The sequence below is a fragment of the Pseudochaenichthys georgianus genome, chromosome 17 (genome assembly GCF_902827115.2).
Source record: "Pseudochaenichthys georgianus chromosome 17, fPseGeo1.2, whole genome shotgun sequence".
NCBI lineage: Eukaryota > Metazoa > Chordata > Actinopteri > Perciformes > Channichthyidae > Pseudochaenichthys > Pseudochaenichthys georgianus.
Window position 1 is genome coordinate 14,272,041 of NC_047519.1, and position 26,506 is coordinate 14,298,546.

Genomic DNA, 26,506 nt, shown 5'->3' on the forward strand with positions numbered 1-26,506 from the left:
TGTGAACAGTGACGGGAAACCAAAATTAATTAAAATATGTTTCAGTTTATCAATATGAAAAGTGTTTAGATTTAAAAAGACTGTAGAATAAAAAGGGTTTAAATGGCATCCAAGCGAACAAAGAATAAGCTTGTAGGCTGTCACGATTATCAGGGGTACCTTGAGAAATACAAGAGTTTCCTGGCTTATCGAAGTTTGAGAACCCCTGGTTTAAGTGACTACTCGTAACTGAAGTATAAAGTACTCACGAAGGACTTGTTCATGGCTCGCTTGACCTCGTCTGTTCCATCGCAGTAGATCTGTTGGAAGAGCTTGTTGAGCGCTGCGTCTCCCTCCAGCTTCTCATTCTTCTCCTCCTCGCCGATGTCCACCATTATCTTGTCCCATTTGCGTGCGCCTTGGGATGATGATGGGTAGTCATCTGATGGAGAACGTAAGCAGTGTTAACAATGCAACAGCTTAAAAGTTAGAAGCTGTTGCTTAAAAGTTGAGCAACAGCTTAGAAGCTTAGAAAAGTTATTATTTAACAATAATAAAAAAGGAGACAAAAAAGATGCTCAACATTACATGTTACATGTTAGACGCTTTTATCCAAAGTGACTTACATACTCAGTACTGTGGACAATCCCCACAGGAGCAATTTGGGGTGAAGTGTCTCAGGGACACAACGACATGCTGACTGCAGAGCACCACACGCCTCCGCAACATCCATTTACCACTGTTATGGTCTCCATTTGTTTGAGTCCAGAATGCACTTATTTAGAATTTAAAAAATGATCAACTGAATTAATGTCCACATGTAATCAAAAAACAGTAACTTTAAAAAATAATAATGAAATGAATAAAAAACTATTGACATCACTACGTAACACTCGTGCTTCTATTGGCTAGAGCTCCAACAAGTTGTATGTGAAAGGCTAAGGGGAGGGACATTTCTAAGGGGTTGACCAATCACAACAGAGCCGGCCAGCTAACCAATCAGAGCAGACTGGGCTCTGGTTTCAGACAGAGGGTGAAAAGAGGTGCTGCAGCACAGGCAGTATGAGAAAAATAAAGAGCTTTTTGAACATTAAAGCATGGAGACATGTAAAAAATAGACACAAAATACAAATATGATGAAAATTGACATAATATGGCCCCTTTAATTATCACCATGGTGAGTGCAGTCCTCACGTGAGAGAGTAGATTCTCATCATCTCCTCATGGCATTAATCGACCATTGTCTAGCTCTTGTACAATTAGACCAAGAAGGATGGATTTTAAAGCAGCTGAGAGGCATTTGGCTAGACCAGGGGTCGGCAACCCGCGGCTCTCGGGCCCCATGCGGCTCTTCAAGCCCTCTGCTCGGGCTCCCTTGAGCTTAGACAAAAATAAGAAGGAAATAAAATAAAAGTATTTGTAGGACTATTTATATTTTGTTGCACGGTTGAAAATGTTTCGTATCTTGTATTTTGAGGCAGAGGTGGGACCAAGTCATTGTTTTGCAAGTCCGAGTCGAGTCTCAAGTCAGGTTGGGCAAGTTCAAGTCAAGTCCAAGTCCTAAACTTTGACAAAACGAGTCATAAACAAGTCATTATGTGCTTTTCACCAAATGTAATGACACCGATCAACAGAATAATACTTAATAATCAAACTGCTCTTTATTAGTCACATTAATAATTTAATAATCCATTTTCTCTCTGCTGGTAAATTAACGTGTTTTTTTTCTATTTTAAGAGGGATCAGTAAGGTAAGGCTACCGTGACGGTTTGATTCAGAAGGAGTTTAATGTATAAGATCCCTGATGTTGAGGTGACCAGAATATTTATTTCCACTGTGTACAACATGTTATAAGGGACCCAGAATCTATCTTTATGCAAGGGATGATGTGCAGCGAGGCGGTCTCTATGGGGAAGAGAACACCGGCATCTAGATCCCTCTGCAGGTGGTACTTTAACTATATTTTGATGCTAATACTTTTCTACTTTTACTTGAGTAACATTTTGAATGCAGGACTTTTTATTGTAACCGAGTATTCCTACACTCTGGTACTTTTACTCAAGTACAAGATCTGAACTTCTCCCACCTGACAATAAATCCTGAGTGGTTACCAAAATAAAGGTAACCAAAAAAGGTTATTTTCATTTTACAAATCCTGCACTCAGCTTTGCTTTCTCCAATATCACTGAAAAGCAGCCAGACGCTGCTTCTTTTTTCGGTTTTCGCTCATTTCTTGATTTTTCCGACGCGCTTGCATTTAAATCCGTCTCCCCGTCGCTCTGTGCAGCTGGCCTGTACCACTACACCTGCTGTGCCCCCCACCCTTCTTTCACATAATGGTATGATCCTAGTGTGTCCTCACATATGATTGGCCGCATGGTGGCCCAGCTAAATAAAGTCCTGCCCCTGCCTGCAAGGATTCTCAGCAAGAGTAGGAGCGGCTGAAGATTCTGCTCTCCCCGACGGGAGTCTTCTCTTCTAGCGGCATCTCGCGATCGGCGTGTTGGAGACCCCTGAATTAAATGATCAAGTCACCTCAAGTCAGAAGGCTCGAGTCCAAGTCAAGTCCCGAGTCATTGGTGTTCAAGTCCAAGTCGAGTCGCAAGTGATTTGTGATTTTGTCAAGTCGAGTCTCAAGTCATCAAATTGGTGACTCGAGTCCAAGTCATGTGACTCGAGTCCACACCTTTTGAGGTGATACTGTGACACAAATAAAAAACGGTTTTAATTAGGTCAACTAAAATATGCGTCACATCCTGCTACGGTCCCGCGCCAGCGCCTTTTCTTGCAGGTGAATAACCTGACCCCCGGCTCGATGAGGGCACTATGGATAAATCAAAGAAAAGAAAAGTACCGGAGGAACACAGGATTTAATTCTGCGTGGACAGAGATATGCTTTCACAGCAAACGATGCTGGTTTACCGGTATGTTTGATATGTAGAGAGAAGTTGTCAAAGGTGCTGCAGCCTTTACGTATCGAGGAACAACCATAGACTGTATATATAGGGAACAACACGGGAGAGGAAGACAGCTGACGATCTTCAGTCATAATTCAATGGGGTATGTCATTTATTTCAGAAAACACTTTTTGTTATATTCCATGGAATGCTCTTAACGTCCCGATAGCAAAGAATATATTAAATGCTTTGACAATAAATACATTAAAAAATGTCATCTGTGGAAGCCGTAGCGCTGTAAAAAGCACGACCAATCATTTTAGCAACTGGATGGCCTACCTGCCTGTCAGCCTTCCATCTGTGCACAAACTTATCTCGTACCCTCATTGGTCATGTGCGCGTTCGTGTGTGTTGGAGGAGGGACTCTGTAAGGAAGTCTGAAGGAAGAGGCAGATTTTTTCCGGTTGTGTATTTTCAAATTCCAGCGCACTCGAGCTGGTTTCTCCATTCTTACCTACCCTACCTTTAACTCTTTTTAGGGTGCAGCTATATATTTTATTTATTTCAAAGTGGGACCATTTTAATTATATATATTTTCCTTCAAATGTGCAGAGGACTCCCCAAGTGCTGTGTTTAATTTATTTTAAAGTAGGCCTGTGTATTATTTGTAATTCTCCTTATAGGAGTTCTTTGTTTCTTATTAGAGGTTAACAGTTTTATTACATGTTAGACGCTTTTATACAAAGCGACTTACATACTCAATACTGTGGGCAATCCCCACAGGAGCAACTTGGGGTGAAATGTCTCAGGGACACAACGACATGCTGACTGCAGTGGGGTTTGAACCTGTGCTCCCCTGATCCGAACACCAATACACTAACCCACTACGCCACACGCCTTTATATAATGTAATGAATAATAAATGCAACAAAACTGTAGTTTTTGTCTATGATATAACAATAAATACAACTTTATAAGCTATCAAGCTATGAAATATCTTTTGCGGCTTCAGACAACATTTTTTTCTTCGAAAAGGAAGCAAAATGGCTCTTTTGGTCAAAAAGCTTGCAGACCCCTGGGATAGACGGACGGCAGAGCATTTTAATCACACAGAAACAAACAGCCTTTTGCGTTTCTAAAACAGTACAAGTGTTTATAATTGTTTTTCATTGAGACGTTAAATGGAATCCAGTTAAATACCTCCTCTTTATCATCTAATCATGTATTAACTGAATTATTTTTGCTCACTGAATCATCGACTCGGACGCTGAAGGATCGCATTGTGATTCCTTCATTTCCAGGACGGAAATACGCCCACTGTAATCCCGACAAGAGATGGGGAGCGGGAAATGTAATCCAGACGCAGATTTACATAAACACACTGCCAGACGCACGGTAGACACATTCAGGCCAAGGGTGGACATGCGGGCGATGTGATCCCATACAAATTAGATGTCAACGATCGTGTTTTAAAATGTGAGCGTAGTCCGAGTTATAAGCAGGCACTTATAATAACCGGGGCGTTCTGGAGGCTGAGCTGATGCATGGATAGGATCGGTTTCTTTTTTGCAGCCCACTTTCGACTCCCACTTCCATACACACTTACATAAGCAATTAATCCTGTCAGTAATGGGAACGTGTGGGCTAGAATACTTAGTCATATTCCGCTGTCATACCTTTCGCTCTCTCTGTATACTTTGGCCGTCAGACTAATGAAGGACTAGCTCGCCTGCCCACTCTCATTTCAGACAAACACAGGAGCTTATATTGATCTTTGCAGAGAAAGAGCGAAAACAGGGAGAGATAAGAAAAGAGGGTGAGGGAGACGAGGGAGAGATGAGAGCAGAGACAGGAGGATCGTTGTGGGGGAAGAGTGTATAATGCCGACGCTGTGGACTGACTTGGATTGAAGTGTTTGATGTTGGACTCCTGTCCTTCTCCCTCCAGCTTCTCCCATCTAATGGCATCGGCTTTCTTCATCTTGAACTCCACCTGACAGAAGAGAAGGATGATGAGGAGAGGGGGGGGGGGGGGGGAGAGAAGAAGAGGGGACAAGGGAGATAATGTTTAGAGACAAATAATCTTCTTTGTGACCAAAATAACACTTAAAAAAAAGTACAGGACATCAGATCATTATGGAGGCCAGAGTCTGTCTGTTTCGGAGTCAAGTCGTGTGTGTGTGTGTGTGTGTGTGTGTGTGTGTGTGTGTGTGTGTGTGTGTGTGTGTGTGTGTGTGTGTGTGTGTGTGTGTGAGAGAGAGAGAGAGACATCAGGGATATGCGGGGGCACAGCTCAATCTCGAACCTCACTGACAGACATACTGCACTAACGAGATGCCTGTCAGCCAGAGGGCCAGTGTGAGAGATGGAGAGGGAGGGAGGGAGGAAGAAGGGGGAGATCCTAATTCCACATAGCAGCTTCTGATCCAAATCATTACATCAGGAGAACATGGGAGAAGCAGAACAAAAAAAAAGGAAAAACACAATGAGGGGAGAGAGGACATTTTAACACTGAGCAGCATTGACAGGGCACATACCAGCGACACACGCGCACCCCACTCCTCCTCCTCACACACCCCATCACCCATTAGCGGCGGGTGCGTTTGATATGCGTGCTTGTGAAAGACGGCGCTGGTTATGTTGCTGCAATTACGGAACAATTCTGCTCTGCTGTGCGATGCGATGATTCATTTATGAGTGTGCCGGAGGAGGAGAGGGAGCCGAGAGGTAGACAAGGTTAGAGAGGGTTGACTGGCGCACTGATTGAGGGGAATAAGATGCCATCATCGCCCCGCCGCCGCTGCCTTCTCCACCGGGGTGATGAGAGAGCGAAGAGCACTCTGATGGATCGCTTTGGCATGCGTCAGCGCTTTCTGGGCCACGACGGGGCCTGGTGCACAGCGAGGCATCGGTGCAGTGTCCGAAATTAACTTTTTGGCTCACCTGCGAAGAGGGCTAAGACACTGAAACAAAAGAATTGGGGCTCCGCTGAGAAAATAGCCCAATTATTTATAGGTGTCCTTACAAAATAACTTTTTTTGCAAGTTTAAATCTGATTCTGTGAGTTAATTTAGGACATCCCTCTGAAATGTCTCGGTGCTTTCCGGAAACAATAATCAGACACTTCACACCGTGATTATTAAGGTGTGAAGAGGTGAGAAAGTAAGCAGGTTGTTTAACTGGACAACAGGAGTGAATGCCTTTAAGGAAAGACTGCCTGACAGTGTGTGTCGATGTAGCAACATTTAAATAATTCATCACATCTTGCCCCTCATTTCAACCCGCTTTCAAATGGCTGTTTAGATCAGTTTTAGATCTTTGACATCCAAGCATAACACATTGTCCATACAAGGACAAAACATTGCATGAGAAATGACTTCCGATTTTACTAAATGGCCAACAAAAAGCATGTCAACCCCCAAAGAGTGTCGAGGGGGGAGTTATTTTGGGTGTCCAGGGTTCTGGAGGGACACTTGTTTTATGAATACATTTTAAAGTAAGGTTACCATCTGTTGAAGAACTTCAAAAGATGAAATAAGCCTGAAACTTCTGGATGAGTCATCAATAGAAAAAAGTGTTACCCTTTCAGTAAATGTTTGGTTCTTTGATAAAACTTAACGGCAGTGTGTAAATTGTGTGCTTAAAAATCTGAGAAGAGAAGTTAACAAAAATGTTGCATTTTGAAAGGCACTACTAACATTGAGCAGAAAGAAGGTTTTAAAACTATTTTAACACATTCAGCATCTTAAACTAAGTTCACTTTCGGATTTTAAAGGGGACCTATCATGCAAAATGCACTCTTGTACGTCTTTTACACATGAATATGTGTCCCCGGTGTGTCAGGGAACTCACCGAGTGTGAGAAAACACAACCCTCTCTCTTTTCCTCTAAACCCAAATCTCTAAAAAAGGGGCTATAATGGATCTGATACAGACTGATCCAGATTTGAATTATTTTCTACGTCACAAAAGGGGTGCTCCGCTTAGTGGTCAATTCTCCACCTATCAGGGGAATGAGAGGTTGGGCCACGGCCAGCCATTGCCGCTCGAAAGCGCTGGAGACGCTGTAGTATATATGCCAGGCCTGTAAGTGGCGCTGTAGTCTGCCACAAAAGCAGCGAAGAAGACTTCCCTTGCATGGTTGCCCTTCTGTTTATTCTCCGCTGTGGCTCTTTTTCTCCCTCCCAGAGGCAAGCGTTTGTGCCTCCTGCTTTAAAACAAATGAATAATGACTATATAATCATATGTCAGGGATAATGTGCAGCGACGCGGTCATTATGGGGGAAAGAACACCGACGGGCTGATCAGGAGCCCGACGCGAAGCGGAGGAATCTAGATCGGCATGAAGGTTATTATCCCGCTTATTACATGGCCACATTCTCGACAAAGTAACGATATGACTCCCAATATTAATTGAAATGCTTTTATGGATTTAGAAAATGATTTTATTGGTTTAAAAAAATAGTTGTATGTATTGATTTAAATTGACATGCATCTGCTAAGAAAAATAGTCCGTTGTTACTGTTTGAACTAACGTAGCAACGGCAGGAACTGCTTCGATAGTGTTTTTGAGGAGCTTTTTGATTACAGATTTGAAAACATCGTTGCTTGCTTTAAAAGTAGCACAATTCATTATGTCAAACCTTGGGAAGTATCTAGATGTCCCTGCCCTAATTCAAAAGGAACTGGCAACTGAATATGTGTCACCGTTTGATGTCTATGTCTGGACCGCTGCGTAAAAAGGAGGGTTTCTGCCCCATCACTTCTCTTCTTACTTCTATAAGAATAAAACACGGAGGACGGAGCTCTCTTTTTCTCCCCCTCTTCTGACAGCCCAGCAGCTGATCTCAGAGCACGCTCCCCTCTCCTTCAGGGGGGCGTGGTCAGCTGCAGCTCACAGAATCAGCCCCCTGCAAAAACAGCGCTGGAAAGAGCAAATAGAGCGAAATGAGGCATGGCTAAAATGCAGGATCTGTTTGGTATTTTGAAAAAAAAACTATATTTATATACTTTATATAGGTATGGCCCTACAATATATTGTTCAAATATAGCATGATATGTCCCCTTTAAGTTGAATGCGGATTGATTCCACAACTATGTACCTGTGTTTGGTTTAAATAAATAAACTTGAAGGGACCCTATTCTGCTCATTTTCAGGTTCATATTTGGAAGCTTAACCTCTACTGTGATATGTTTCCATGCTTTAATGTTCAAAAAGCTCTTTATTGTTCTCATACTGCCTGTGCTGCAGCACCTCTTTTCACCCTCTGTCTGAAACCAGAGCCCAGTCTGCTCTGATTGGTTAGCTGGCCGGCTATGTTGTGATTGGTCAACCACTTAGAGATTTCGCCCCCTTTTGCATATCACATAAAATGTGTACAATGTGTTGGAGCGCTAGCTAATAGAAGCGCAAGTGTAACAGTGTGATGTCACATCGTAAGGTGTCCAGTCGAGGGGTTTCAGGCAGGGGGAAGTTCTGAAGGGAACTCCGGGAACTTTTGTCTTGGCATACCATTTAAATCCACAAAAACCTATATGAAATACTACAGGAAAGGGAAACCCAAAGAAGGTTGATAGGGCCCCTTTAAAGATGAGTTTATCAGAGTCTATTCTGGCTTGCCCTGACAACACACTTTTTCCTCACCATGTGCACCAGTGATGGACCATGTTTATTTATGACAAGAAAATAATGGTTATTATTAGATGATCAGCAGATGGTTCATCTGCAATGTTTTTTTTAATTAATTAATCGCTACTTTTCCCGAGCAGAAAATGCCAAACCTTCTCTAGCTTCAGCCTCTCAGAAGAATTGTAGTATTTTTCTGATGATTCATTAAACTCTGTTGATCAGTCGGGACTGTTTGTGTTTTATAAACTGATTTCAATCGATTTTTGAGACAGCTCCTCCTGGAATATTATATAATTTCTTTGACAGATGCACCTGCATTCAGGGCACAGAAGCTAATTTGAGCTCTGTCAGGGGTCTCATGTTGCTTTCAAGACTTCAGTTATTATCAAAGGGCAGATTTTCCTACCTGCTCTAATGGCTGACAAATACTGCTAATTAGCGTTCAAACTGCTAATTGGCGTTCAAACTAATGTGTGTGTTGGTTGGATTTCTTTAAAATGTTTTCTTGATTTTTTTATGATGCAGTTGTTAGAAGTAGACGAACATATTCTGGTATTAACTCTTATAATAATCTTAACCTAGTTACTATCTGGCCTATATAGATTGAGTTTAAATTAAACACCTAACATTGAATTGTCAATCATCATAAATGCAGAAATTAAGTCAAAGAAGATTAAAGATGGAAAGACTGTAGGACTGGGTTCTCACCCATTATTCGTCAAGCCCCCCCATCCCTGATTGAGGTCCCTTACCGCCCCCATCGATCAAAAAAGTGGGCTAATTGTTTTCCCTGCATATCACTGTTGAGAATCATTCTGTGTTAAATCGTTAAAAAAGCATGTCATTGAATGGAAAATCACAGATTTGGCTAAACTGGACAGATGGAATAACAAAATCATTAGTTTCCCAGGGAGCAAAAAGCCATGTGAATAGAAATAATATTAAACAAAAAGTAAGAAATATCATATTTACTCATTGACATGTAATTAGGTGTTATTAATTAATCGGAAACAGCAGGCTGTTGCGAGTTTCTTTTCAACATTATGATGAATTTTTGCACACATTTAAAGTGTAAATATCTTATGTAAAAGTAAAACTCTCAGGCATTCTGTAATGCTTTTGAACATTTGTTTTCTTGTAAATGGAATTTTCTCATATATCTTGAGTATATATATCTACACCTGTTGACTTTTCTCTGCCCTTCTCTTGTCTCTCGTTTTAGTATACTAACCTCTCAAAATGTGCATGTGGCAACTATTCACCTCAATTATTAATTTATTAATGTAATTAATGAATTAACCACTGGACTTAAATGACTGTTTCAGTAAGATTTAAGCTTATGTTAAAAACATACACAACATGTATTTTCTTACATTTTGTGAAAGGGTTCTATTATTTTGAGAAAAAAGTGATTTTGGATATGTGGTTTAATTTAACAAGAAAAATCATCAGTTATTACCCCATTCATGAGTGTCTGAAGCTTGTAAACATCACCACGACAAACACAAGCCCACCTATAGCTTGGCAGTGTTGACCAATCCCCCAGGAAGTGTACCGGACTCTGATGAAAATATTCGTTGTGTCCAAACGGCGGTACTACAATTTCCATATCAGTCCGTGACGTCACTGGGCCCAGAAAGAGTTTTCCCCATTGACTAACATTGGGAAAGAGACGTCTGTAATTCAGCGGATACTTTAAAAAAAGAAAACGAATTAAATTACCCAGTATGAACTATTTTATAGCCCTTATTATAATCATGCGGTCCTTAAAGTTGTAAAATGCACTAAAAGCCGAATCTAGATTTATTTCCTGTCTCCATTCATTCTACTGAGCCGAGAGTGGGAGCTCGGGGGGGGGGGGGGCGGGGCTTAAGGGGTGCATGCTCTGTGAGCGCACATACGGGTTCTTCTGCTCTGACAGCCAGGCATGATGGGTAATCTCCAGAGGTGGGACCAAGTCATTGTTTTGCAAGTCCGAGTCAAGTCTCAAGTCTTTGCGCTCAAGTCCGAGTCAAGTCTCAAGTCTTTGTGCTCAAGTCCAAGTCAAGTCTCAAGTCAGGTTGGGCAAGTTCAAGTCAAGTCCAAGTCCTAAACTTTGACAAAACAAGTCTTAAGCAAGTCATTATGTGCTGCTTTTCACCAAATGTAATGACATCGATCAACAGAATAATACTTAATAACCAAACTGCTCTTTATTAGTCACATTAATACAGTAATAATCAATTTTCTTTCTGCTGGTAAAGCAACATGTTTTTTCTATTTTAAGAGGGATCAGTAAGGTAAGGCTACCGTGACGGTTTGATTTAGAAGGAGTTTAATGTATAAGATCCCTGATGTTAAGGTGACCAGAATGTTTATTTCCAATAAGGGACCCACAATCTATCTTTATGCAAGGGATAATGTGCAGCGAGGCGGTCTCTATGGAAAAGAACACCTGAATCTAGATCCCTCTGCAGGTGATACTTTAAGTATATTTTTATGCTAATACTTTTGTACTTTTACTTATAACATTTTGAATGCAGGACTTTTTATTGTAACCGATTCCTACACTCGGATACTTTTACTCAAGTACAAGATCTGAACTTCTCCCACCTCTGACAATAAATCCTGAGTGGTTAGTGGTTACCAAAAAAAAAAACCTGCTCTGAAGGTTATTTTCATTTTACAAATCCTGCACTCAGCTTTGCTTTCTCCAATATCATTCAAATGCAGCCAGATGCTGCTTCTTTTTTCGGTTTTCGCTCATTTCTTGACTTTTTCCGACGCGCTTGCATTTAAATCCGGCTCCCCGTCTCCACGTCGCTCTGTAGCTGGCCTGTACCACTACACCTGCTGTCTTTGGAGCGTCTGCCCCCCACCCTTCTTTCACATAATGGTATGATCCTAGTGTGCCATACAACATTAATCTGCTGCCACATCTGTGCTTCCTGGCTTTTAAGGGACATGGCAGGCCAGGCGCCGTGTGTGTGTCTCTGTGTGTGCGCTTCTGTGTGTGTGACAGGCGAAAAGATGGCTCGTAAAGGGATGTGACTGCAGAGCCACATACAGGGGCCACCATCCACAGGACCCAGACTATACAATCTTGCACTACAGACGCAGACACAAATGTGGACACACACATGCTATTTACAGAGGGTCAGTGGGGTCCCGCATCGTTTGTCACATGTGTTTGGAGCCGTCACCCCCCGACCCCCCTCCTTCCCCCCTGCCACGACTCCTCACCCAGCATCTTCTCCCTTCCTATTTTTTTTTTCTCCAGATCCCCGCTGATTTCAAAACAAATTCGGCGAGAAAGACACGAGGCAAAAATGTAATAAATATAAACATTCTTAGACGTTTGACAGGCGTGCAAATTAAAGAGACGCCACTTTAGCTATTTGCCAAAATAGAGAGATGAGTTTGGAGCGAGTGTGGATCCGAAAATGTGTGCGAAGTGTGTTTGAGCACGCGTCGCCGTGTGTGCGTCAGCCGTCTGTTCTGATCAAACACGCTGGTGTGTAATTGGCTCCCCGTTGTCGCGGTGACCCCTGCGGTTGGAATGTCTGTCGTGGTGGAGGACAGGAGGAGGTCGCTCTGACGATAATGTGCTACGGACGACACAGGCGTGGGCACACACACACACACACACACACACACACACACACACACACACTGCAAATACTTTGTGTAAATGACACAAGTGTGTTGAAAGATTACTGTTCAGCTTCTGTTTATTAACTGGGTGTGTGTGTGCGTGCGCGCGCTTGTACACGCACGGCCGGCTTAGCCTCCCCCTGCTAAGTTGTCTTTAAAGACAGCGAGGAGATGAAGCGTAAACATTGTGGAGCGAAGAGTGCAGGGCAGCCTATTACAGAGGCCGGCATTGGTTGGGAATCAACAGCTCCGAGGGCAATGCATATTTTTCTTTTCCCCCAAAACGCTCATTAGGGATGCATGCCAATCTGGAGAAAGTTGATTTGCTGATGCTGTTGTTCATTTGAATGTTGGTTTTTCCCCTAGTGGCTCCCTGGCTTCAGGAAAATGAAACAGCTCTGAAATATTTAAAAGAGACAGAAGTTAAAAGCTGCTCAGTTTGTCGGGGTCTCTGACATTGTGGGAACACATCTCTATGGGGATGTAAAAGGTGCCGTTTTGCTATCTTGAACATTTGAGTGCTGCTATGGGGGCTTAAGAGCTTGGTTGGGTGGTTGTGTGTGTGTGTGTGTGTGTGTGTGTGTGTGTGTGTGTGGTGTGTGTGTGTGTGTGTGTGTGTGTGTGTGTGTGTGTGTGTGTGTGTGTGTGTGTGTGTGTGTGTGTGTGTGTGTGTGTGTGTGTGTGTGTATAAGGGCCATGTGTACCAGAGGAGCCCAGTGGACCAGGGAACAGTCAGGGCTTTGTGGGAGAGTAGGAGGAGGGTTTGAACACTCTCTCGTTATCCTAGAGGTAGAGATGCGTGCATGCGTGCGTGTGTGTGTGCAAGACAGAGAGAAAGTCAGAAATAAGGTGTGTGTGTGTGTGTGTGTGTGTGTGTGCGTGTGTCAGGTGCCTGTGAGGGATGGACAAAACAAAGATAAATGAGGAAGAAAGAGCAAAAAAAAGCTACAGCAGAGAGCGATGAGAGAGTGTGAGACCGTCTTCAGCTGTGGTCTCTCTAAGACTGAGCCCTTGTTTAAGCTGCAACCCACGTGCACCTCTGGTATGCAGTATCTACTGTTGCCATGGAAAAGTGTGAAAGTGAGTGAGTGCTTTTTTTTTGAGAGGGGGCAGTTTCTGTGCAGGTCAGTCTGCACTCGGCACAGTGTAGCTGGTGGATATAATGCACACAATATAGATGTCAAGTTATGTAACGCTGCTAATCAAATTTTTGCTACCGTGGCACCATACAGGGGATATTTTCAGCACCTGTGTGATAATGTGCTGCCCTTTCCATTCCCCTGTGGCCTTCTGTAAAATAAACTAGAATAAATATCAGTATTGCTTTTAGAGGCTCTATGTCTTGGCTTGTTCATGAAAGTTAATACCATGGCATATATAAAGATAGAAATATGTTTTTTCAGGATTTCTTCTTCACAAAAGTATCCTAACCTCTTAAAACCACTATCCTTAAAGGGGCCTTATTATGCCTTTTTGTGTTTTATGGGTTTTTATGCATGTCAATGGTCTGAAAAGGCTAAAATCCCAAAGTTTCCTCCAGAGGGAGATTCTCTCCCACACACTTATCTATACACTTTATTTACTTATAACATAATGACATCACAATGTAACAGCTGCACCTTTGTTTGCTAGTGGTCAAGCACATTGTAGTTGATAGGCTAAGGGGCAGGACATCTCTACATTACATTACCTTTGGCTGACGCTTTTATCCAAAGCGACTTACAATAAGTGCGTTCGACCAACAAAATACAAACTTGAAGAAAACGGAATCATATAAGTACATCAGGCTTCATAGAGCAAAAACATTTCAAGTGCTACTCAACTGGCTTTAGATAAGCCAGTCCTTTATTAGTATATAAGTGCTTTGTTAGTAATTCTATCGCTCGAAGTGGAGTCGAAAGAGATGAGTTTTCAGTCTGCGCCGGAAGATGTGTAAGCTTTCTGCTGTCCTGATGTCAATGGGGAGCTCATTCCACCATTTTGGAGCCAGGATAGCAAACCCACGTGTTTTTGCTGATGGGAACTTGGGTCCCCCTCGCAGTGAGGGTGCAGCGAGCTGTTTGGCTGATGCAGAGCGGAATGCACGTGCTGGGGTGTACGGTTTAACCATGTCCTGGATGTAAGAAGGGCCAGATCCATTCGCAGCATGGTACGCAAGTACCATTGTCTTGAAGTGGATTCTAGCAGTTACCGGAAGCCAGTGAAGGGAGCGGAGGAGCGGCGTGGTGTGGGAGAATTTAGGAAGGTTGAAGACCAGACGAGCAGCTGCATTCTGGATGAGCTGCAGAGGTCGGATGGCACATGCAGGTAGACCAGCCAGGAGGGAGTTGCAGTAGTCTAGGCGTGAGCTGACGAGAGCCTGGACTAGAACCTGCGTCGCTTTCTGGGTCAGCTGGGGACGTATCCTCCTGATGTTGTAAAGTGTGTATCTGCAGCAGCGGGTTGTAGCAGCTATGTTTGCAGTGAAGGACAGGTTGTTATCTAGGGTCACACCCAGATTCCTTGCAGTCTGAGTCGGGGAAACAACAGAGGTGCCGATGATGATTGTTAGGTCAAGAGTGGGACAATCTTTTCCCGGAAGGAAAAGCAGTTCAGTCTTGTCAAGGTTGAGCTTGAGGTGGTGAGCAGACATCCACTGAGAGATGTCAGCTAGACAAGCAGAGATGCGTGCAACGACCTGGGTCTCTGAGCGGGGAAAGGACAGAATTAATTGGGTGTCGTCATCGTAGCAGTGGTACGAAAAATCATGCGGGCTAATGACTGATCGGAGCGAGTTGGTGTACAAGGAGAAGAGGAGGGGACCAAGAACAGAGCCCTGAGGGACCCCTGTAGTTAATTGACAAGGCTCTAAGCAGTTGACCAATCACAACAGAACCAGCCAGCTAAATAATCAGAACAAACTCTTTTCTTTCGCTTCACAGCTCTCATAGTGTCGTCTTTAGCCACAGCATGCAGGTGTTTTCAGAGTAAAAGCTCTGTAGAACCCACAGTACACTACCTGCTAAGAACCACACTACACAGCTAGCCACTAGCTGAATAACACAGTGGAGCATTCAGCAGCTAAAGAGACAGATATTTCCCTCAGCAGAGGGAGGACACCAAAAAAATAGCAAAAAGTGAGAGAATATAGGAATTTTATTCAGTCTGTGATATGTCAATATGTTTTCACAACTTATTATAGCTTCCCCAAGTGGTCGAAGTGGTTCAGTAGGCCAGTTTAGTTTCTTTAAGGTTTTTTAAGTCGTTTAACATAACTTGAGGCTTTACTATTCTGTTTCTTGACATTTACAAAATGCATTTATCTCACTATCAACGGTATCAATGTCATCCTCACTCTGTTATACTCGTGTACGTGTCTTATGTACGTTTTGTGTGTCTCAATGCATTTCATGTTTCATAAAGGTCACCTGTCTCCCTACATTAATTCTATATTATAATCTTATGAGTAACACTTTTTTTTCCTCATGTGGAGTTTCACATAGGTCAAGGCAAACTTTGTGAAGTCAAGAAGAACACGAAATTAACATTTATTTGTTTCTAGGCTGCAGAACCTGGAGGCCAGCCCCAGGATCAGTCCAGGACCTGAAGGTGTTATAAGATGCTGCCTAAATAAATAAGGACCTAAATATATGCAGTGGAAGCGAAAAATTAAAAGACAACTGCTTGCGACAATGGCAGCAACGTCTTTAAACAGCAATTATGACGATATCATGATAAACTGCAGACAAAATATGACCAGACTACCAACATATTATTGTCTGTACTGTACGCCTCAGCCAAGTCTGTCTCAATTGCTACTATCAAGCATAACATGTGCAGATCTTCTATGGTTCAGATAGTTGATTGCGCAAAACGAGGGGGTTACGTATTGTAACCCTAGGTATATAAGCACAGGCGGAGCCCTCTACTGGACTCTATGGGTACTACTCTCTATCATGCTATGCGGGCATTCACTTACTGAGTTGCATAAACGTAGCCGGCCAATTGGGTGCGCCTACCTGAATGAGCGCGCAGGCCCACAGTATATAAGGTGGCTACGCCTCCCGATTGTCATCCTACACCCTCTTCAGCGAGCGGCATAGGAAAGACAGGGCCTCCAGGTAGAGGGCTCAGCCTGTGCTTATATACCTAGTGTTACAATACGTAACCCCCCGTTATATATCACAGCCCTCTACTGGACTCTATAGGTACAGTGGGTGGAGCCCCGATGTATAAACGCCATGTCGTCCAACAACATCAACCCATCACACTGCCCCTGACCGGCCTTTGGTTAACAGCCACCGCACCTCCACTTTCTCCCATCCGGTTGTGACCGTGGAGAAGTCGGGGCCGCAACTTGGATAAGGCACACTCACACACCCTTACCTCGTGTGGAGTGTGCATGGAAACAATTGTGCGGAAGACTCTGTATGGAGCTTACTGCGCATCATGTTCCCCAGGTCCCTAAGGAGCATGGGAAAAACCTAAGTGCACTCTATCCCGGGGAGGGGGGGGGGGGGGGGGGGGGGGTGGTCAGCCACAGCACAGACGACGAGAAGGAGCCAGACATGTCCAAGAGATAACACTTTATGAAGGGGCCTGGCGTAGACCAAGACGCCGCTGTGCATATATCCTCCACACTCACACCGTTGAATAATGCTGTTGACACAGCCATAGCCCGCGTAGAGTGTGCACGGACCCCCAGTGGGGAGGGCTCTCCCCGCCCGTCCATAGGCATGTGTAATGCACTTGCAGAGCCATCCTGTCAGGCGCCTCTTGGAGAGAGCTTTTCCAGCCACACCATCCCCAAAGCACACAAACAGCTGTGCAGTGCGCCTAATGGCAGCCGTGCGCTCTACATAACATGCCAGCGTACGCACCGGGCAGAGGAGGTACAATTTAGCCTCCCTGGCCCCAATATGGGGTGGAAGATTAAAGCCACCTAACTGAATAGCCCTTGACCTAAACGAGCTCTTTAGGCTCTTGGGAGAAAAGGAGGGGTTCGCCCCGGGGAGTGTCGCCCCGGATCAAAAAGCAACTTGGGTGCACAGACAAAGCGGTCAGCTCGGACACTCTCTTGGCCGAAGTCAAGGCAAGTAGCAACGCTGTCTTCCATGACAGTGCTTTCAGGGAGGAGAGCTCCAGAGGCTCAAATGGTGCTGTGACCAGAGCCTCAAGCACCAACGGCAGGTCCCACTGCGGGGAGGAGGCGTGCACTACTGGGCGCTGCCTCCTGACCCCTTGCAAAAACCGCGACATAAGCGGCTGACCTGCCGTCAGAGCGGCGTAAAGCAGCTTTCTTGGCCATGGCTCGTGTGCAAATGCGTCCACCCCCCCCCTAACACTGCGTTAGGGGACATGCAATCAGCTGTGGAGCCGCAGCTAAGAAGCTGTGGTATTCTCTGGTGGCCCACTCCGCCGCCAAACCCTCCATAAAAGGAAGTTTGGCCCATGGGGGGCTGACCCAGAAAGGGCCGATTTTCCACTGAGGTCCTTGAACACACCGCGGCATGCTCTTGTGGGAGTGCGCCCGCTGGTTGCCTCCTTTACTGGAGTTACAACTGGGGCGGCGAGTGGGGAATCTGTACAGACAACATTATGGTGAAGTGTGTAATTGTGGAGAGGAATGACTCTTAGACTGGGATAAATGCAATCATCTTTATTAAAAGGCATTTTTCAGCACTGAAACATCATAGAGGGAGGAGGCGGGATTCCCCCTCGCGTCCTGGGTGGAGAAAGCCATCTCCGCCGGGACACTTCCTCCCACTGCCCGTCATCTGCTGATGCGGAGCCGGGACGGAGGCCTGTCGGAATCGCCCAGCCTAAACCCGCGGGTGCTGGAATTGAACCCGCCCCGCAGAACCAGCCCGAGGGAGCAGGAGAGGCAGCGGGAGCTGTGGGTGCTCTGTACCTGCGCCTCTCTCTCCTTCTTACCGTGGCTTCACACTCACCCCGCTGAGGAAGAGCCAGCGGCAGAATACGGCTGAGCTCTTTCTTCCTCCAAACGGCTGAAGCGCTGCGTGACCGAGATGATCGATCCGAGGAGCCCTTCCGTGGATACGGGGGCTCCAAGGAGATCATCACGGTCCTTCTTGGAGAGAGGCGTGAGTCCCAACCACACGTGCCATGATCCCACTGTGGCCCAGAGTCCTGCATCGGGTCGGGTACCCGCCGGGTGACCCGCAAAAAAAGTGATTAACGGGTGGTACTTTTTCAAATGCTTTTTTCCGGGTTCGGTTCTGGGTAAAACAAAGATGATGCGGGTTGGGTCGCGGGTGTTGCATAATTAATATATTAAATTCTTCAGACCTCTCCCCCGCGCATAATCATAACCTCTGCAGCTTATCAATCTGCTGCTGAGTGCGTAATATTCGAAATGGCTGAGTTGAAGCTCTATAGCGGAGAATACAGCATTTTCAATAACACTTCCTCAAGAGCGAAATCTAACGTCTGGGAGGCTTTTGGTGTCATCCTAGATGGAGAAAAGAACCAACATCCCACGCTGTTTGAGACAAATATACAACTGCGTGTGTTAATAATTGCAGGTTTTCACTGCTCATATATATGCGGGATCGGGTCGGGTTGCGGATCTTGTGCCGACGGGTCGGGTTGCGGAACTAATATGGAGAGGCAATATATGGCAATATGAGCGGGTAGCGGGGCGGGTTCGGTATTGCAAGTCGCGGGTGCGGGCCGGGAGCGTGTCTTGAAAATCAGACCCGTGCAGGACCCTGCTTTGGCCACAGCGTGGTCGGGCCCCAAACACTCGAAGCACAAGCGGTGGGGATCAGAGCCCGCAATTAAGCCAGGGCATGTAGGGCAAAGCCGAGGTTCAAGGAGTGGTGAGTCCATATTCTTTTCCCATTTCTTTATCTTTAGCTACGTTTAGCTTCAGTTGTTGCTGCTCGCTGAAGAGAAAAAGGATGACAGTCGGGAGGCGTAGCCGCCTTATACTATGGGCCTGCGCGCGCATTCAGGTAGGCTCGCCCTGATTGGCCGGCTACGTTTATGCAACTCAGTAGGTAAATGCCCGCATAGCATGATAGAGAGTAGTATCCATAGAGTCCAGTAGAGGGCGGAGCCTGTGTGATATATAGCGTTGCAGTTTCTCCCTTATCCGTTTGGATATGTATTAATGTGAGTACTGTCAGGGGGAGGAGGATGAATTATTATCATTCAACATGTCTTTGTCAGCAGATAAGGATGAGACGATATCTTATTTGAAACAAATCTATAAACTGCCAAAATTATTGATTTGTAACTAGGCTAGATTGAACAAAATAATTAATATATTAGTATAACTGTATTTCTACCAACAAGTCAAGTTAAAGGTCATATCACTATCTATTCAAGATGTCATCACATCTATGTTTTATCCTATTAGACATTTGTGTGAAATTGTATCAATTGTTTCTTTTTGTAAATAAAAATACTAAAATGTCTACAGCTTTGAGCGACAAAAATATGTCAAAACTAGTTGGTTTTCTTTGACAAGATAAGATTTAAATGCCCAGACTTTAAGTAAAATGTACTTAACAAAAACAGGATAAGGTTGACTAAATATGAAACAACAAAAAAGGATATTTTATACAGGTTTAAGACTAAGACTAAATTAAGTAGCTGAGGAAATGAACAGTAATTAGGGGTGTAACGGTATCCGTATTTGTCCCGTACCGTCACGGTTCGGCACATGCAGTCACACGACGAATACGCGTTTTTTTTTACGAGTGGGAAAAAAGTCTGTCATTCAGGGCAGTATCCACTACACTATTTATATTCCAGGGGGCGGTATTGCGCCTAAAAGCTGTTTGCCAGCCGCCCTTAAACAACAAATGAAGAACAAGAAGAAACACAACAACAAAATGAACAAAATACAAGAAGAAGAAAAGTTAGTATGGCGATTTCAGATAACACACAGAAGCTAGAACCCACCTGCTTCTTTTTAAATCAGCTGTGTGGGAACATGTCGGGTTCTATTTCGTCCCTACTGACCGCCAGAGGCGGTGCTTTAGCACTGGATATGTCCATCGCGCGCATGCGCAGCTCGAGTACCAATAACAACAAAGTCACCTGTGACCCACGTGACACCGGCTACATCAGCCGGTGTCGACAGAGGATCTGTTCCTTTTCATCTTCTCGCTGCGCGAGAGTACCTTGGCTACATTTTTTGTAGCCTACAGCGTTCGTTCGTTCGGAACATTTGTTAAGGATTCTCTGCAAACAGCTGGCTGCGTGTAGCTTCGCGACTCATCCAGTCGGGGCCGCGGGATTACCCGTCCTCCAGGAGCTGCGGCTGGCTGCGCAGAGACTTCGTTCGGACAGGTTGGTGTCGGCTTGGTTGGCGACGGCAGTGTTTCTACTCCCTCTCCCAGCCTAGTTGTCCTGATTTCTGTCTGTTTGCTGAGTCTTTTGGTGACGGAGGTGTTTTCGCTCCCTCTCCCAGGAGTATTGCTGTGCTTTTGTACTGTTTTGGCCGCGGCGCTGAGCCAAACGTCATTAGCATTGAGCTAAACCTCATTAGCATTGAGCTAAACTTCATTAGCATTGAGCTAAACTTCATTAGCATTGAGCTAAACTTTATTGGCATTGAGCTGTACTGGCTAGTTAGCAGTAGCGGCTGCAGCCACTCGGCGGACGCCGGGTTGAGCACCGGAGTTTCCCGTGCCGTTCTTTTTTCTTTAGCTACAGCTGGCATTCGCCTTTGATTTAACGCTAAAGTTGCCGTGTTTATCCTGTTAAACAAGTAGCTGGTGAAGTCTGTGTTCCCACACCCGCTCCCGGTTACGCTGCATCTGGCGTTCGTCTGTAAATTAACCAGTGAAGGCAGTGTTTGCGCCCCCGCTCCTGGTAGGCGCTAAACGGCCTGGTTTTTTCCGTTAAGCAGGTAGCTGGTGAAGGCTGTGCTCCCGCACCCGCTCCCGGTTACGCTGCGTCTGGCATTCGTCTGTAAATTAACCAGTGAAGGCAGTGTTCTCGCCCCCGCTCCTGGTAGACGCTAAACTGCCTGGTGTTTTCTGTTAAGCAGGTAGCTGGTGAAGGCTGTGTTCCCGCACCCGCTCCCGGTTACGCTGCATCTGGCGTTCGTCTGTAAATTAACCAGTGAAGGCAGTGTTTGCGCCCCCGCTCCTGGTAGGCGCTAAACGGCCTGGTTTTTTCCGTTAAGCAGGTAGCTGGTGAAGGCTGTGCTCCCGCACCCGCTCCCGGTTACGCTGCGTCTGGCATTCGTCTGTAAATTAACCAGTGAAGGCAGTGTTCTCGCCCCCGCTCCTGGTAGACGCTAAACTGCCTGGTAGACGCTAAACTGCCTGGTGTTTTCTGTTAAGCAGGTAGCTGGTGAAGGCTGTGTTCCCGCACCCGCTCCCGGTTACGCTGCATCTGGCATTTGTCTGTAAATTAACCAGTGAAGGCAGTGTTCTCGCCCCCGCTCCTGGTAGACGCTAAACCGCCTTCGAGCCAAAGGCGCAATCGAGCCAGTGGACCCCCTGCGTCAGAGCGGGGGGTTCTACTCGACGTACTTTCTTGTGAGCAAGAAAGTTGGCGGATTCCGTCCAGTTCTGGACCTCAGGGGAATCAACAGATTCCTGAGGGTACTACCCTTCCATATGCTAACCACAGCAGACACCCTTCGTGTTGTCACACAGGGGGAGTGGTTCACAACCGTGGACTTGAGGGACGCCTATTTCCACGTGCCAATTGCATCCCATCACCGGAGGTTCTTGAGGTTCGCCTTTCAGGGTCGACATTATCAGTTTCGGGTGCTTCCCTTTGGTCTCTCCCTCTCCCCAAGGGTGTTCACCAGGGTTGTTGCGACAGCATTCGCTCCCCTGCAGGCACAGGGCATGAAGGTCCTGCCATACCTGGACGACTGGCTGGTTTGCGCGCCGTCCCGGGCCCAAGGGGCCCAGGATACGGCGCGCCTCTCATCCCACGTTGCCCGGTTGGGCCTGACAGTGAACACCGGGAAGAGTTGCCTGGACCCTTCCCAGCAGGTCACTTATCTGGGGATGGTCCTAGATTCGGTCACCATGAGGGCCTACTTGACACCTCGTCGTGTGGACGACATTTCCCACCATCTTCGCATCTTCAGACTAGGCAAGAGGGTGCCTTACATACAGTTCCTCCGGCTCTTAGGCAGACTGACAGCTGCCTCAGCCGTCGTGCCCTTGGGCCTGTTGTCACTGCGCCCCATGCAGATGTGGCTGAACAGCCGTCACTTGGACGCCAAGCGGCACAGGCACAAGAGAGTCAGGGTGTCTCAGCGGTGCCTCCACTCTATGTCCCGCTGGAGGGACAGGGCCTATCTCCTGAGGGGTGTGCCCATGGGCACCATCCCATCCCGCCGGGAGACTGTCACTGTGGATGCGTGTCTCTCGGGGTGGGGTGCGGTGTGGCAGGGCAGGACTGTGCAGGGTCAGTGGTCTGCCCAGGAAGGTGCACGCCATATCAATGTGCTGGAGCTTCGAGCGGTGTTGCTCGCACTCATGCACTTTTTACCCCAACTGGCGGGCAGGCATGTGCTCGTTCGTTCGGACAACATGTCCGCAGTTGCCCAAATCAACCACCAGGGGGGCGCCAGGTCCGCACAGCTGCTCCGCGTTTCGCAGAGCCTCTTGCCTTGGGCGCTCCCCCGCCTCACCAGTCTGCGGGCAGTTTTTCTGCCAGGGGACCTGAATCAGGTCGCAGATTTCCTCTCACGGCGCAAGCCTCCACCGGGGGAGTGGAGGCTTCACCCGGAGGTGGTGGAGATAATTTGGAGCCTCTTCGGCAGGGCCGAGGTGGACCTCTTTGCCTCGGAAGACTCGAGGCACTGCCCCCTCTGGTTCTCCTGGTCGGAGGTGACCAGCCCATTGGGTCAGGATGCCCTGGCGCACGACTGGCCGGACACTCTCCTGTATGCCTTCCCGCCGTTGCCTCTGATACTTCAGACGCTTCAGAGGGTCCTTACCCAGGGGCACAGGCTCCTTCTAGTCGCCCCCCGCTGGCCGGGGAGAGTCTGGTTCCCACTGCTACGCAGTCTCTGCGGCAGCCCACCGTGGCGTCTCCCCGACAGGAAGGACCTCCTGTCACAGCTCAAGGGTCAGATCTGGCATCCCGACCCTCGCCGCCTTCAGCTCTGGGTTTGGCCTCTGCAGGGCCCAACCCACTGTTGAGCGGTGTCACGGCATATGTCAGGGAAACTATCCTGAATGCCAGAGCTCCATCCACTCGGGCACAGTATGAGTGCAAATGGAGGCTCTTCTCCCACTGGTGTGTGAGTAAGGCTGAGAATCCGGGACATTGCTCCGTGGCCACCATTTTAGAGTTTCTGCAGTCCGTTCTGGATAGTGGACGTTCTCACTCCACTTTGAAGGTGTATATGGCTGCTATCTCTGCCCGACATGTCGGAGTCGATGGCGCCACAGTGGGGCGCCACAGGTTGGTGTCCCTCTTTCTAAGAGGGGCTCTACGGCAGCGCCCCCTTAGCACCCCAAGGGCCCCGGCTTGGGACCTGCCCCTAGTGTTGGATGCACTATCATCTCCTCCCTTCGAACCCTTGGCCCAGGTCGGGCTTAAATGGCTGTCCCTGAAGGCAGCATTTCTGCTTGCCATAACCTCAGGGAAGCGAGTCGGAGAGCTTCATGCCCTCTCCGTAAGCAGTACATGCCTGAGGTGGAACTCCGATGGCTCGGGTGTCACCCTCTGGCCGAATGTGGCGTTCTTGCCCAAGGTGCTTCCACTAGCCCACTCCAATCGGCCTATCCAGCTGGCACGCTTTAACATTCCACAGGAGAACGGCACACCTGAGTTGCTGTGCCCTGTGCGTGCCCTGAGGGCGTATATTGATGCTACGGCCTGTATACGACAGTCAGAGCAGCTCTTCGTTTGCCATGGCGGCACTAGGAAGGGTCGTGCTCTCTCGAAGCAGCGGCTGTCCCACTGGGTGGTGGATACCATCACATGTGCCTATGGGGCCAGTGGCCGCCCCCCGCCATCAGGGGCCAGATGCCACTCTACAAGAGGCGTCTCAACATCATGGGCTGCCCTAAGAGGGGTGCCCCTGGAGACCATCTGCGCCGCGGCGTCATGGGCGTCTTCTGGCACATTCTCCAGGTTCTACCGGGTCAATGTCGCCACTCCTCACCCCCTGGGGGTGGTCTTGTGGCCAAGCTCCGCTGCTTCCAACTAGGTGAGTAAGTGCTTGGATTCTTCATGACATGGTTGGTATAGGTCATCCAGTGCTAAAGCACCGCCTCTGGCGGTCAGTAGGGACGAAATAGAACGATAGTTACGGCTGTAACTACGGTTCTATGAGTCCCGGATGACCGCCAGAGTTTCCTGTCACTCAGAATTCTTGTGTGCTCGCGAGAAGATTCTGGGAACAGATCCTCTGTCGACACCGGCTGATGTAGCCGGTGTCACGTGGGTCACAGGTGACTTTGTTGTTATTGGTACTCGAGCTGCGCATGCGCGCGATGGACATATCCAGTAGGGCTGTGCATCTTCACTGGTCTCACGATTCGATTACGATTATCCTGTCAACGATTCGATTCGGTTCGATATCCCGGTGCATCCCGGTGCATCTCGATTCATACCAATGCGTTGCATCCTCAATTTTCTAGATTACTGCACATGGCTTATTTTTCATCAATGCATACATGCAGTCAATACATATGAACTCTCTTTTTATTATTTAGAAAGTGCTTCAGAAATCAATAACATAAATGTCTTGACATTCATTTATAAACCAAAATAAATGAATTGTATAGGTCTAGCCTCCGTGTGTGAAGTTGTTCCATCCTCAAAAACAAAAAGCTAATGCTTCTGCAGTCTAGCTGCAGCTTCTAGCCACGGCCTTCTGTTAAGAAAGGACACTGAATGTCCTGAATGAGGCATCACACACAGGACGTGAGTCTGAACACAGCAGACAACAGGAGTATTTACAACAGCATATACAAACTAAAATACTGCATGTGGGTGCACACTTACATTCTCTGTTTTACTGTTACATAAATCCAATGAATGAAAGATAAAATTAGCTTCATTATATCTCAGTGATTAAGTGAATAATAAAGTTTCTATCGGGTCACTATCAGCATGTCACTCATTATTTTCAGGGAGGGGGCGGGGCTTGGAGGAACGGAGAGGAGACGGTGATCGCGGAAGCTTTTTTCCTCCTGCCTTCACAAACTTTACACACGTATATATCATCTGAAAATTGCTAGAGGACATTCATACTCTGCAATCCAAGACTTAATTAAATCCACCAAAAACCTGACATGATTGTAACGCGATTATTTTTGAAAAACATAAATCCCTGTCTGTGTCTCTGAGCCGCAGCAACACGGAGTGATTCAGAGCGGGTCCTTCTGCTGTGGGTTCTGGACTGGTGTTCTTGTGTTGGTGGATAAAGCAGACTGCTCCGTGTTCGGTGTTGCTGTGCCGCTGTCACGTATGTTCCCTGATCTCTGCGTCACCGACCGATTTGATATTAAAGTGACAGAAAAAACGTTATAGTAAAGCCGCGGCCGGAAAATCAGGAAGCAACGTTACTACTCTATAACCGATTATCTTCCGTCACTGCATCGAGACCGAATCGTCCACGTCCGCATCGCAATGCATCGTAGAAACGATTATTTTCAACACCCCTAATATCCAGTGCTAAAGCACCGCCTCTGGCGGTCATCCGGGACTCATAGAACCGTAGTTACAGCCGTAACTATCGTTCCCTGTGGACTAAATAACGATGAAGTGTGCGAGTGGTGGATCGGACGAGGACGGTGTGTCGGCGTTGTTTGATAGCAGTGCGGTATGCTAATGGAGACACACGCCAAACATGCTAAATCATATCGGAAGGCATCAGCCAGATTTGCCAATCACAGGAGCCCGGCAAAAGACAACAGCAGTTCAACAGCTGATCCCCGTTGTTTTTAATAAACCAATAGACATGAAAGCCATGAGACCAAAATAAATAACGGAAGATTTTGGCATATATTTCAACGGCTATGCGCTCTTGAAACACTTTCTTATTATTTATGATGTAATATTTTCAAGACATTCTTTTTAGTTTTACAGCTTGATGAAACCTTTTTGTTTGACATCAGCCATTATAGATAATATGGCCATCTGAGTGTGTGTGGTACTGTTTGTGGTTTGTTTTTAACTGTTTAATACAGTTAATTATCGAAAATGTCAGAGTTCCTTATTTTTAAACTGAAACTTACACTACTGTTCAAAAATAAATAACAACAAACCTGGAATTATGCATTTGGGACTTTTTTTTGCTTTTTCTTGTTGTACCGAACCCGTACCGAACCGTGACCCCCAAACCGAGGAACGAACCGAACCGTGACTTCTGTTACACCCCTAACAGTAATGTAAAACGTGTGTAAGATATTACCTTTATTATGCTTT

The 26,506-nt window shown here is 46.4% G+C and overlaps 1 protein-coding gene across 2 annotated transcripts in view; it reads right to left on the minus strand.

Moving 5' to 3' along the window:
* The window catches only part of sugt1 (SGT1 homolog, MIS12 kinetochore complex assembly cochaperone), a 46,744-nt gene that overhangs the window by 1,552 nt on the left and 18,686 nt on the right, over window positions 1-26,506 (minus strand). For both annotated transcript variants that reach the window (XM_034105057.2, XM_034105056.2), the window contains exons 11-12: window positions 4,778-4,868; window positions 249-421 (exon numbers count right to left, since the gene is read on the minus strand). In XM_034105057.2, coding sequence (XP_033960948.1) covers window positions 249-421; window positions 4,778-4,868 — 264 coding nt within the window. The remainder of the gene's footprint in view (window positions 1-248; window positions 422-4,777; window positions 4,869-26,506) is intronic.